General features: G+C 41.2%; 1 protein-coding gene across 1 annotated transcript in view; it reads left to right on the top strand.

Annotated features, from left to right (window-relative positions):
• Positions 1-13,293, top strand: part of FAM20C (FAM20C golgi associated secretory pathway kinase) — an 83,376-nt gene extending 70,083 nt beyond the window's left edge. The window contains exons 6-10 of the mRNA XM_065412385.1: positions 5,912-6,092; positions 6,746-6,855; positions 10,585-10,666; positions 11,497-11,556; positions 13,041-13,293. Of these exons, the coding sequence (XP_065268457.1) occupies positions 5,912-6,092; positions 6,746-6,855; positions 10,585-10,666; positions 11,497-11,556; positions 13,041-13,293 (686 nt within the window). The remainder of the gene's footprint in view (positions 1-5,911; positions 6,093-6,745; positions 6,856-10,584; positions 10,667-11,496; positions 11,557-13,040) is intronic.
• Positions 13,294-14,799: the final 1,506 nt, after the last annotated feature.

Here is a 14,799-nt window from a genome sequence, read left to right as displayed (position 1 = left end):
GCCTTAAGTATAGCACAAATGTACTGCAGTATCGCTTTGGGCCCCTCAAAATGTTGCTGCTCATGTTCTTTATTTAATGAAATGGAAGTTTACACATTGATACATGACACAGCAGAAATGTTTCACTGCATCCACCCATCTGAAGCATCCCCTCCCTTTCCGGGGTGCCAATGCTGATGCACCCCACCACCCTTTGCACTAGAAGAGTGCAAGCAGCTTGCACCAGAGTTGCATCCTTTGCAGATGTATTGTGCTCCCCCTGTGGCTGCATCCCCACACAATATATTAAAAAAACCCAATACTGCCCTGGGTCCTCACAGGGGGCTCCTGTTAATGTCCTATATAGATCTGTCGCATCTTATGCACATTTAACATGCGCGATTTCAGCTTTACGTGGTTGTCAAAAAAAAAAAAGAGAGAGAGAGAGAAAAATAACAATTTTAATACTGTACTTGTAGTGCGGACGATTCCGCCCGCCATTCAGCTCAATGTAATTTTGACTATATGCGGTTTTCGCTTTACGCGCTAACCGCGGAACGGAACCCCCGCGTAAGATGAGACTCGCCTGTATAATCATAGGAAGGTGGGATTTGTCCATAAATGTGTCATGTGGGAATGCAGATGATCTACTTTAATCGAAAGGGGACTTTTAAAAAAAACCTATTTGAATTTATCTTAACGGGGCTTGTGGATTATTACCAATATTCGGCATCCGTGTTTTTGAATATTTTTTTTTAAGAAATCCTTTTGAAGAATGCTATTCAGAGAGATATACCCCCATAATAATACAACCCAACCTCGCCTCAGTCCCTGCATGCAAGAAGCGGTAGAAATATTTTTAATGGCAAAACGCCCATTCATAAGATATTTGCACAACGCATTTCTCTCATTTCAACGATGCTAAAATGTGAGCTACAGTGCCAGAATCCTGCAGTCCCCTGCGCAAGCCTTTTGAAGCCAATGGAACTATGGGCCACAAGTCAGGGCCAACAGAGAATGCAATTGGTGGCAGTAAAGGCCTTGTTATTGACTGTAACTTATCACCAAGAAATACTCTTGTGGGTTTGCTTCAGATTTGTTGTCCTAACAACAGGACATATCCTGCCATCCTTCAATGCGTGGGACGACCATTGAAGTCAATGGGAGTTCTGTGTAAAAATCAATAGCTGGATATGCCCCAATAAGAACAATGATTGATTGGAAAGCACAGTGCAGCCAGCACGTCTCGTGTTAGCTCTGTCATCCCATGCAGCGGTTGATGTGATTGTGGTGATATGCCAGAAACTTTGCTGTGGATTTATTTAGATACTACTACGTGATGAATGCCAAATTATTATTCCCGGTTGCTTGCACTAACAATATGGAAAGCTGCTGACTGCATTCTGTTGATTCCAAGTCATACTCTCATTCATCCTGCAGTACAAAGTGTGGTATTTGATGTCATTCCTTTCTAAGAAAGGCAAATATGACAGCAGACGAATGTCATTGTTGTGTCTTTTGCTCTTTACAAAACAGTTATGGTTCAGGATAGCGGATGATAAGTTTCCTCCCTCCAGGTGTAAGCAGATTCATGTAGACTTTAAAGAGAAAGTATCTCAAACTATCAAGACAAATATCAGTGGATTATCCACATCAGCAAATGAACAGGCAACGCTGGCACTCGACTAAATTAAAACATGGGGGCTAGATGGCAATCTTACAATCTGCCCCAAGTATGGGGCAACGCACAGTTGTGCTGACCCAGGAGCAGACACAGAAGTGGTGCTAGGCCATTGGGGTGCCTAAGCAGGAATCTTTCTGGGGGGCCCTTGCCCCTCCCCCTAAAACACTAATTGTATTATTTCCTCAAACCAATAAATATACCAACACAACACATACGAATACATTTGTTAAAAAGTCCACATTAAATAAGATGAAGGGTTTTTGGGGGGTAATACTACAGCAGGGCCCACTTAATCTGCTTGGGGCCCTGAGCAATTGCGTAGTCTGCTTATGCCTAGCACCACCCCTGAGAGCGCAGACCCAATTCTGACTTCCCGTGGAGGAAGTAAGCTGTGCCAAGGGTCTGCCCATTCCCTGCTCCTGCCCTCCGCACTCCATGCCCACCAGTACAGGATGGGGAGTAGTAGCTAGAGGGTGGCTGTTCTTCCCACTGCACTGCCCCCTTCAATATGGGTAGGAAGCATGGGGGAAGGCAGGGGGTCTCTTTGTGTCCCCTCACTCCCCTATTTTATCCTACAGCAAGGATCACAATCTGATCCTGTGTGTGATTTTGTGCAAATCTTCTTTTGTGTTTAGCCTGGTGTCTATTGCAATAGTTTGTCTAGATTAATTTCTTTCAAAGGCATAATCTCAAATGTTTTTCCTCAGGAGTTATTAGCTAATAGTACCACTGCCTAGTACAATGCGATAATCCAGTTTCCTAGTTCACTGCAGCTTACCGTAGCATTTAGCCAATGTTCAGCCCACATCCCCCTTTCATTATGGATTATGAAAAATATTCAGATGGACGCATGAAACCCTCCTGATTTAACAGTCGTGATCAAAGGCAAAGCTAAAAAGCTTCAGTGCATGTGTAGCCTTGTGGAAAACTGTAGCCAGACTAGCACTAAAGCGGCAGTTTGGAGGAGAGCCGTAAGAGAGGAAATAAACCCCCGTACACATTTTAGACTGTGGCTCCTGGTGTTGTGGCCTATAGTAGTTTACTTTTAAGCTAAATTGTAGAATAGATAGATAGATAGATTACATAGATAGATCTGTATTACTATGCAATGTGAAAGATATTTTCCAAAGGTGCCAGTGTATAGATATGAATTACAGGACTGTTTCAAGTTATTTAAAGGATAAATTGAGTGTTATTCCTGTTTGAAATCTATTAATCATATCCTTTGTTGAACATGCAGCAAGACTGAAGGCTAAGGTGATTATAGGAAATAATCAACCCAAGGGGTTTATCAGCCAAGGATGTGGTTATTTCTGAGTTACGGGAAATCTCCTGAAGTTATTATTTTTATCCTGAAATTGTTAAGGCAATGCTCACATTTTAAATGAAAGGAAAAACTATTTTTTAAAAGGAAGGGTGCTCAAATTGCCATAAGATATTTATTATTATTATTTCAAGTTCAAAAATATCTTTTTGGCTCTTCTTTCCCCCCTATTATCATTTCTCCTCTTCATTTTTTTTCTTTTACTGTTTTTTTTGTCTCTCTCTCTCTCTCTTTCTACTGGTCAAAAAGGCTCTTGCCCTCAGGGTAAACATAATATATATTTGTTTACATTGTGTTTCGGAACCAAATCAGAAGGGACTTAGCCAATGTAAGTAAACATTGAGGACACGATATATGACAATTAGGGAATTGTTCATGTACCCTCATTGACTAATAATGGATGCCAGCCTATCAGAGTACAGGGATTTGCATGATATGTGGCCACTGAGTAATAACCATAGGGTTAATGCACAAATCAGATGCCCACAACCAAAATGCTTGGAAATGAATAACTAGGAAAAACTGTTAAGTAATAATCCATCAACCCTGCACTCTGATTGTTTGAGACAATTTCATGGTAATCAGTCTGTCCTCTAAATAATAGACCTGAGCAATTCCAATCAGTAAAGGAATCATCACAAGCTTACTGCACTTTCATAGTCTCCTGAATTTAAAAGTATGTTCAGCCTTACTTTACAAAAGGACACATCAGCATTATTGTAGCTTCTTCATCTGTCTGAGGGAGTGTCCTCTTTAAACATGCAATGTGGTCCTTGACAGTACAGTGCTAGCATTCTTCCTCCCTACCTTTTCTCCTCATTGCATTACCTACCTTATGTCCACACACTATTCTGTTTCCACTTTGGATGCTTTCTTTTGCTATGGGGTTAGATCATGCCATTAGCACAGAGCTCCAACGAAATGGTTATACAGAGCTGCACCACCGCAGAGAAAGCTCCAGGAGGCATTTGGCCTCAGAGACCTTGAACTGTCCTACGGCATTAGGGGGAAAGTAACTAGCCACACTTCTTTACAGTGTAGCACGGAGCTGCCTGCAGGGCCGGCTCTAGGCACCAGCAAAACAAGCTGGTGCTTGGGGCGGCACATTTTTAGGGGCGGCATGGCCGGCGCCAGAATGCCGCCCCTAAAAATGTGCCCCGGCCGCCCTAGCTCACCTCCGCTGCTGCTGCCTGGGAGGGAGGGGGAGATCCCGAGCGGCCGCGGCGCGCGAAACAGCTGTTTTGCGCGCCGCTGCTCCCCCTCCCTCCCAGTCTTGAGAGCCTGGGAGGGAGGGGGAGAAGTGGCGCCCACGCCGCGGCCACTCGGAGTCTCCCCCTCCCTCCCAGGCTCTCAAACCTGGGAGGGAGGGGGAGATCCCGAGCGGCCGTTTCGCGCGCCGCTGCTCCCCCTCCCTCCCAGTCTTGAGAGCCTGGGAGGGAGGGGGAGAAGCGGCGCCCGCGCCGCAGCCACTCGGAGTCTCCCCCTCCCTCCCAGGCTCTCAAACCTGGGAGGGAGGGGGAGATCCCGAGCGGCCGCGGCGCGGGCGCCGCTTCTCCCCCTCCCTCCCAGGCTTGAGAGCCTGGGGGGAGGAGGCAGGGCTGGGGATTTGGGGAAGGGGCGGAGTTGAGGCGGGGCCGGGGGTGGTGTAATTAAAAAACGGGGGGGCGGCCAAAATAGTTTTTGCTTTGGGCGGCAAAAATCCTAGAGCCGGCCCTGGCTGCCTGTGCCGACAGCAGGTTCTGCAGGCCAGCCTGTGAAGGGATGTGTGTGTGTTTGAGCCCTGGCTTCACCCATCCCTGCCCCATTTTCAGTGAGTTGCTCCCTAGGAAGAGCAACTCTGCAACCAGCACTCAAGCCCAGCGGTGCTACGCTGCGTGGCCTTGCGGTGAGCTGTACTAAGAGTGGAGCTTCTTACTCCTTATCTCTGTGGCACAGTAGCGTAAGGAGAGGACACGATCTTGCACAACTTATATTTTACACATTTGTGCAAAGCAAATTTTTAAAGTCCTGTAGTAAAACAGCAATGATAGGAACATCACTCTGCTTTTCTTGCTAATAATCTGGGTTTCTTTCGTGGGGTAAAGTACTCATCCTTCAGCCTTCTAGTGTATTCCCTTGGGAAGTGGATTACGGCACTCCTAGTACAACTCAAATATATGATGGTAGTTATGAGATTTTAAAGTACTAGACCCTGTAAAATATGATAAGTTGCTGTTGAGGCATTCTGTTTGTTGGCTAATGGAATAATGCAGCATGCAGAGAGGAAATTTAAGATATCTATTCCCAAAGCTAGTTCTATGATTCCCTGGAAAATTGGGTATGTATCACAAACAATTCTCCCTTGTAAAAATGAAAACATCTTATACCAAAAAATGCTGTCAGTGTTCAAAGAAATGAGACAGAATTTTAAAAAGTGACTATTGATTTTGAATACCTTAATTTCTAGGTTCCCAACTTGAGACATATCAAAGGGACCTGATTTCCAGAAAGTGCTGAGCAAACTCTTAGCAATATTGGTTATTATCTAATGTTCAGGTACTGTATTTGAGGGAACTATGTTAAATCTAGAGCTTACCGTCAGTGTCTGTAGGGACTAATATTGCTCAAAAGGCATATTGAAGTTGGAAAAGTGTAGAGGAAACTATTTTTTATTTTACATAAATTGGAAATATTCACAGAGGGCCTGATCCAGGCCCCGCTCCAAACCACTGAAATCAATAGCAACCTTTCCATTGACTTCAGTGGACACTGGATCAGGCCCCTACAGCTCATTGAAGGCAATGGAAAGACTACCACAGCCATCAGTAGGCTTTGAGTCAGGATCGTATATTTGTTCATGGTTGTTTGTGTATTTCTATGTGTTTTACCTACTCTAAAACACTAATAAAAGAGAAAGTTTTCAGATGTTTCCCTTCCTTTGTCAGCAAACAACATCTGTTTCTATGGCGAGTGCTCATACTACTGCTCAACCGAGCATGCTCTTTGTGGAAAACCAGATCAGATCGAAGGTTCTCTCGCTGCTTTCCTACCTGACCTGTCTTTAGCTAAAAGGAAAACCTGGAGAAATCCATGGCGGCGCTCCTACCATAAACGCAAGAAAGCAGAGTGAGTAGTGGAGACCAAAGGGATTTCCAGCAGCAGAGCTAATGTATTGCTGGGTAGGATATAAGCAGTGGTTAATTAAAAAATAAACACAAATTCTGCAGAGGTCTAATCCAAAACTCATTGAAGTCAGTGGGAGCCTTTTCATTGCCTTCAGTGGGCATTAAATCAGGCCCCTACACAATGATGTACTTGGGGGGGGAAAAATATTTAGAATCTGCAAGAAACACCTGATCCTTGAATGGGCTTCAGTGGGACTATGCCCATGTCTAAAGACAAGCACTTGCATAAGTCTTTTCAGGATCAAGGCCTGTATCTGTGTCCAGTAGTGAACCAGTCAGTCCTAAACAAGTGTTGAGTAGTTTAGATATCTGACTTTGTAATTACTTAGAAGGCACACCTGATCTCCTAATTTTTGGGTCTGGGAACCAGATATTTTCCTTAAACTCATGATTCTTCTAGGAATTCTAGAAAATTTACCTTAATTCATCAGGCACAATCTTTATCAGAATTTTTATTGCTTAAAATAGCCTGTAGAGTTGGTTGTACATGTGCTAATTCTAACCCACTGCAGTACAACTAAATCTTTGAAAGGTTTTGTTATACCGAGTAACTTTTAGATTAGATATAAACAATCAACAATATCTCTTTTCCAGATGGGAAGTTGATCCGGATTATTGTGAAGAAGTTAAACAAACACCACCCTATGACAGTGGGACCAGAATTTTGGATATAATGGATATGACAATTTTTGATTTTCTAATGGGTATGTTTCAGATCTTTTAAAATTAAATGCAGTGTTTAATTATAGTAAGAACCAGTTCTCCATACAGTGTTTTGTATAGTTCAGCAATTTTCTGATGCACACCTAGAATTGCATATACTTGTATGTGCAATTTGGGTAATTGTGAAATATTGCACATTTATTTAGACATATTTGCATCAGTGCAGATTAAAAGAACAAAGATTTATAGAACTATATTGTAAATAAGCACAATGATTAATGTCCTTTTTGACAGTCACATGAAATGTTCTTCATGGAAATTCAGAGCCTCTACAACACAGTTTACAGTGAATGTCATTCTGTTGTAATGGATGCTTTCTACATGTACATGTCCAGGCTGTACATTATTGGTAGATCTCTGTACACCTGTGTGCTAGTGCATAAGGTGTGGTAGATAAACAGAGGACTATTGATTCTCAATCAGGAAAGATGGAGAACACACCACAAACAGTATTTTTTTTATGTGCAACCCATTCAGTAATAAAATACTTACAAACACTAGACAAGAGTAACATATCCTAGGCCTGCTGTAATGTACTGAACATGGGGCTACAGCTTGAGACCACTTGGAAACTGAAGCCAGTACAGATTGCAGCTGCCCACTGAGAGCAAGATGTTAGAAAACATGCCAAGTAACATGTCTAACTAAGAACATAAGAACAGCCATACTGGGTCAGACCAAAGGTCCATCTAGCCCAGTATCTTGTCTTCTGACAGTGGCCAATGCCAGGTGTCCCAGATGAAATGAACAGAAAAGGTAATCATCAAGTGATCCATTCCCTGTTGCCCATTCCCAGCTTCTGGCAAACAGAGGCTAGGGACACCATCCCTGCCCATCCTGGCTAATAGCCATTGATGGACCTATCCTCCATGAACTTATCTAGTACTTTTTTGAACCCTGTTATAGTCTTGGCCTTCACAACATCCTCTGGTTGTGCGTTGTTTAAAAAAAAATACTTCCTTTTGTTTGTTTTAACCTGCTGCCTATTTAATTTCAGCCCTAATTCTTGTGTTATCAGAAGGAGTAAATAACACTTTCTTATTTACTTTCTCCACACCAGTCATGATTTTATAGACTTCTATTATATCCTCCCTTAGTCGTCTCTTTTCCAAGCTGAAAAGTCCCAGACTTATTAATCGCTCCTCATATGGCAGCCGTTCCATACCCCTAACTATTTTGTTTCCCTTTTCTGAACCTTTTCCAATTCCAATATATCTTTTTTCAGATGGGGCGACCATATCTGCACGCAGTATTCAAGCTATGGGTGTACCATGGATTTCACTGAGTGCTCCTTTAGCATCTCGATGGTCCAGTGGCCCCACTGGTTGTTTAGAAGGCTTCCTGCTTCTGATGTACATAAAACATTTCTTGCTATTACTTTTTGAGTCTTTGGCTAACTGTTCTTCAAATTCTTTTTTGGCCTTCCTAATTATATTTTTACACTTCATTTGCCGGAGTTTATGCTCTTTTCTATTTTTCTCATTGGGATTTAACTTCCACTTTTTAAAGGATGCCTTTTTGTCTCTCACTGCTTCTTTTACTTTGTTGTTTAGCAACAGTGGCACTTTTTTGGTTTTCTTACTGTTTTTTTATTTGGGGTGTACATTTAAGTTGAGCCTCTATTATGGTGTCTTTCAAAAGTTTCCATGCAGCTTGCCAGGATTTCACTTTTGGCGCTGTACCTTTTAATTTTGGTTTAACTAATCTCCTCATTTTTGTGTAGTTCCCCTTTCTGAAATTAAATGTGACAGTGTTGGGCTGCTGTGGTGTTTTCCCCACCACAGGGATGTTAAATTTAATTATATTATGGTCACTATTACCAAGTCGTCCAGCTAAATTCACCTCTTGGACCAGATCCTGTGCTGTACTTAGGGCTAAATCAAGAATTGCCTCTCCTCTTGTGGGTTCCAGGACCAGCTGCTCCAAGAAACAGTCATTTAAGGTGTCAAGAAGCTTTATCTCTGCATCCCGCCCTGAGGTGATATGTACCCAGTCAATATGGGGAGAGTTGAAATCCCCCATTATTATTGAGTTTTTTATTTTTATAGCTTCTCTAATCTCCCTGAGCATTTCACAGTCACTATCACCATCCTGGGCAGGTGGTCTGTAATATAGCCCTTCTGCTATATTCTTATTATTCAAGCATGGAATTACTATCCATAGAGATTCTATAGTACGGTTTGGTTCATTTAAGATTTTTACTTCGTTTGATTTTATGCTTTCTTTCACGTATAGTGCCACTCCCCCACCAGCACGACCTGTTCTGTCCTTCTGATATATTTTGTATCCTGGTATTACTGTGTCCCACTGATTATCCTCATTCCACCAAGTTTCTGTGCTGCCTATTATATCAATATCCTCATTTAATATGAGGCACTCTAGTTCACCTATATTATTATTTAGACTTCTAGCATTGGTATATAAGCACTTCAAAAACTTGTCACTTTTTAGCTGTCTGCCGTTACAGAATGGGACTCTTTTTCATTTGACTGTTTCTCATCAGATCCTTCCTGTATTTTATCATCTTCCATCCTCTCCTCTTTACTAGGACATAGAGAATCTCCATTAATAGATCCTCCCCTAAGGGATGCCTCTGTCCGAACCATGTGCCTCTGCACCTGTCAGCTTTCCCCCAGCCCTTAGTTTAAAAACTGCTCTATGACCTTTTAAATTTTAAGTGCCAGCAATCAGGTTCCATTTTGGTTTAGGTGGAGCCCATCCTTCCTGTATAGGTTCTCCCTTTCCCAAAAGTTTCCCCAGTTCTTAATAAATCTAAACCCCTCCTTCCTACACCATTGTCTCATCCATGCATTGAGACCCTGCAGTTCTATCTGTCTAACTGGCCCTGCGTGAGGAACTGGAAGCATTTCAGAGAATGCTACCATGGAGGTCCTGGACTTCAATCTCTTATCTAGCAGCCTAAATTTGGATAGCATGACATTAAATATTATTTCACCCTTAGTGTAGATAAGAACACTGGGTTTAGCTGGTCATGGTTAATCCTGGACACTAAGTCGTGTTTAACATCAGGTTAGTTAAGTCATGTTAGTTAATGCCTTTTCTAATGGGATACATTTTGTCCAGTGTAAACACAGGCTCCTTGAGTAGAGCTTCACACCAAGAGAATACAATATTGGTGCTTTGTGAGCTCACTGGCTGCCTGGGAGGTGGAGCGTCAGTGTTGATTTTAACTGTAAAAGGTCTTACTGGTTTAGGACTTGGTTACTTCAGAGATTGTCTCCCTGTGAAGTTGAGGTCAGCTGAGGTGAAATGTATCATCTGTTGTTATATGAGAATGTACATTGTAAATTATATAAAAGCTTCCAAATGAAAGGAGAGTGATATTTTTAATAAATCAAAAGAAATGAATATTAAAGAGTTCTCAATTGATGTGCAAAGTCCTCAGTTGGAAGATAATATAGAATCAAGCTAAAAAGTATTGAACAAAAATATCTTCTTCTGTAATTTGCCACATCTTTTAGCATTTTTCATAGCTAATAATGACTAACTACAATAATTTTTCATAGCTAACTAAGGAAGTCAGAAATATTCTGATCATGGCTGAAATAAGCAGCTTCTGGACTATCTGCCGATTTGCATTCCCCGCAACAAAACTTTAGGAATAACAGTGTAGAGTGGTGGTGTTTTGTTCTATCATTATTATCACTATTATTATTATCATTGTTGTTCTTCTTCTTATTATTCTCTAGGAAACATGGATCGACATCACTATGAAACCTTTGAAAAGTTTGGAAATGAAACATTTATTATCCACTTAGATAATGGACGAGGGTAAATATGTTAATAATTTTATTGATCAATGGAATAATTTTGGCCAGACTTACTTCATGACAACACAGCTATGGAGATAATTTATACATTTCACTATATACATTATTAATTATTAGTATTACAGCAATGTCTAGAGGCCCTAACTGAAATCAGGGATCCATAGGATTAGATGCTGTACAAACATAGATATGAGACAGACCTGTCTTGAAGAGCTTCTGATATAAATAGATAAGACAAAGAGTGTGAGAAAGGAAGTATTATTATCCCCATTTCACAGATGGGGAACTGAGACCAAGAGAGATTATATGAATTACCTGAGCTGATAGGGGAAGGCTGTGGTACAGGTGGGACTGAACCCAGATGTCCTGAGCCTCAGTCCTGTTCATTAATCATAAGACTATTCTTCTGCTCTGGTAATATAATTTACCTACATTCAATTTTCACCCAGAATAGTAAATCCCCATCAATTTAAGACACAATCTTTGTTTTGTTCTTTGGCTTGAAAAGGCCTGTTGAGAAAAATGTGAGGTTCTAGTACATCATTTTTGCTGGGGCCCCACCCGCTCCCACTTCACCCACATTTCACCCCAATTACAGATGTCTGGGGGGGGGGAGCGGGGAGCTAAGCTCAGGGACTTGATACAATTGTCTCCCTTTTTCCCCATCTTGTCAGTCCTTGATCGTACACCCAGTGGCAAAACTCCCATTGCCTTCACTGAGCAGGCCATATATACCTAAAGAGCTTTTTTTAATTTTCTGGAATGAAAAGATACAGGTGTGAATTAGACATTGAGATACCCTTTGTCATTTCATCCTTTATTTTTCAATAGGTTTGGAAAATATTCCCATGATGAACTCTCCATATTGGTGCCTTTAAACCAGTGCTGCAGGTATGTTTTATTTTGGGATTTATTCCTAATCTGTAATGAGCCCTGTGTTTTTTCAGGTGGCAGGACTGAAATGCTCAGGAGTGAGCCATGTGCTTAATAAACCATTCATTTAAGGTGCTCTGGGTATTGTTGGGCGTCTATTGTTGACCAACACAATCTGTTTGTTTAATTGGCGCTTACAAAGCTGAGGCAGTGACAACAGTCAAATGTGGTGAAAACAGATGCAAAAGAGGTTTTCCGTCTATGGATTTCCCATCTAGATGTGCACCATGCTGAGCTCGACCTAGAAGAGGGGATTTCAGATGCAGATTGTACACCACTGCCCATGTACTGTAGTTGCCTGAGAAGTTCATATGCATGTCTTTCCAGCTTAATTGTTTTGTGGTTTTTTTTTAATGCTTGCTTATTGGGCACAGAAATCGTCTCTAAATGTTGGTTTTAGTCTTCCATGAAATTTCATTTAAAAGCTATGGGCAGTATGTTCTTGTTAAAAAGTTCTGCACTGATGCTCTTTGGGCACTTAGGAGCCTAAATCCCACTGATTTCAGAGAGAGTTCGGCACCTAAGTCCCTTTTGAAAATGAGACTTGGGCTCTTAAGCCATTTAAGCACTTTGAAATGTTACTCAGGGTATGTCTACACTTACCCGGTAGTTCGGCGGCGAGCGATTGAACTTCTGGGTTCGACTTATCGCGTCTTGTCTGGACGCGATAAGTCGAACCCGGAAGTGCTCGCCGTCGACTGCGGTACTCCTGCTCGGCGAGAGGAGTACCGTGGAGTCGACGGGGGAGCCTGCCTGCCGCGTGTGGACCGAGGTAAGTTCGAACTAAGGTACTTCGAACTTCAGCTACGTTATTCACGTAGCTGAAGTTGCGTACCTTAGTTCGACTTGGGGGGTTAGTGTAGACCTGCCCTCAAAGTCTTTTTTTCATGTACATACCTCATTTGCATCAGTAGAAAGAGATTTTCAGCAAAACTATTTCAGTTACTACCAGAGCAAACTTCTCATTTCTTCAACTTTTTGTGATTGTCAAGTCTCTTTGACCTAAGGTCATTTTGAAAAATGGGACTTAGGTTCCTAACTCACTTAGAGAGTTTTGGAAATTTTATCCTTAATGTCACTGGCCCAGAATTTCAGATGTGACTAGTGATACTGGGTGCCTTACTTTTTGGGTGCCCAACCTGAGAAACTTTAAAGGGGATCGATTTTCAGATGGTGGGTGCTCAGCACTTTCTGAAAATCAGGCCTTTTTAATACATCTCAAGAGGGCATTTAAAAATTGAGCCACCCAAAACCACTAAAGACTTTTGAAAATGTTGGCTATTCGTTAAGAATATATGCCTGACATATTACGTATGTACCATGTTTTCTTATGTCAGTGTCTTCCCGTTATCATGAGAAGGATTATTTCAATTCTGTCTTTTATGCCACATGTAATAAAGTGTAACTCAAATACTGATTTACTCTTTTTCCTTCATTCCTAGAATAAGGAAGTCTACCTATCTGCGATTACAGTTATTAGCCAAGGAGGAATACAAACTAAGTCACTTGATGGAGGAATCTCTACTAAAAGATAAAGTTGCACCCATCCTTTACCAGCTACACCTAGAGGCAATGGACAGGAGGCTACGGATTGTTCTCAAAGCTGTTAGTGACTGTATAGAAAAAGATGGTTATGTTAATGTGGTTGAAAATGACTTTGACACTGATGTTAACACTATTACAACCAAGAGGTAGTGAAATCACATGACTGCATTTTTACTAGCTAAGTAAAGAAGATAAAAAAGTCTTGCAAAAGACTGTGTATGCAACTTTGTGAATTCAGTGAATTCAAAAATGAGATATAATTGTTCCCAAAGTAGGTAAAGTGTAGACTCTGTGAAGGATTAGTTAATTAAGAAAAATAAGTCTAATGTGATGCTTTTAAATAGTTCCTAAATCAGAATATGAAAAGTTTTGGAAAATATTGAAGTCACTGACAGGTGACGCTAGTCTGATGGCAAAACACCTCCTACTCTTTTTGTATAGAAAGGAGGCCTTTATTTAATATTTTGTATTTATATATGGTATATCTATGAAAACCACAGGCACCTACCTACCAAATTTAACAAAAGAGGGACAGCATAGTTTTGTGACTCACAATTTAATCTTGGTGACAGTCCACTTAGTATTTTGTGTTAACCCTTTAAGTGCTCTCATTCACTGTACCTACTTTAAATTGAATGCTTTGTTTTTCAACTACTCAGCATTTCAAGGGTTAAGACACATGAACTTTTTAAAAGCAAAACTAACAGCCACAACAAGAATAAGTACCGTGATTAGCTGGAAGGGGATTTCGATAACTGTGCATTGACAAGAATACTTGAATGTTGGTTTTACAGAGTGATGTAAAATGACAAGTTGTACTATTTATCCATAAGAAAGTAGCAGCTCTGATCTTTCTAGACTATCGTAGTAGGGCTGTTACTTTTCCAACTTTGCTTTTGATAGTTTTGTGTAAATATATACATATATGGGTAAAAGCTGCTTTCGGCAGCTTCTAGGCTTACTTTTGCAGCATTTTTGTGGAATTGTTTGCAATGTGGTAAAAGTGCAATAAAGATATGGCAAATGTGTAGCCAGAGTGTCTAAATGGATTCATTTAAATTGCAAATATATTTCAAAGGAAAAATATACACTAACTACATATTTGGGAAGTAGATGTTTAATTTGTGAGGGCATTTTGCAGTTCTAGATAGAGATGGTTGTGCCAGAGCAGCCAACTGATGGGTAATATACATTGAAAATTCTGCAGCAGCTTTGCTACTGTGTAGGCAATTGTGGTATTTAGCTACAGCCCTGAGTACAGGGACATGCAGCTGGTTACTGGCCTAGGAAGAGCTCTGGGAGGTAACATGACTCCTAGAACCACTGTGCTTCCTTGATTTCTCCAGTCCCCTTTGACACAGTGCAGCTGCTTTTCCTTGTGTGCTGGGCTAGCTCTATAGACTGGTACAGAAGTTTTAACAGAGCCATATCCCCACCTCTTCCCTGCCTGCCCTTTGCAGCCAACCTAGGAGTGCATAGAGGAAGCAGTCCTTGTTCTTCCCAAGCACAAAATGTCAATATTCCCCACAAGGGGCAGAAGGCTCTATATCCCCTCCCCTTGGACCTATGTATATTCAAATCCTTTAATGACTGCTAAGGAGAGCAAACACAGGGTGCACTCTACAGGGCTTATTACTATTGTTATTTTATTCCTTT

The sequence above is a fragment of the Emys orbicularis genome, chromosome 10 (assembly GCF_028017835.1).
Source record: "Emys orbicularis isolate rEmyOrb1 chromosome 10, rEmyOrb1.hap1, whole genome shotgun sequence".
Lineage (NCBI taxonomy): Eukaryota > Metazoa > Chordata > Testudines > Emydidae > Emys > Emys orbicularis.
Note: the sequence above shows the minus strand (reverse complement) of the source record. Positions and strands in the feature narration are given on the sequence as shown.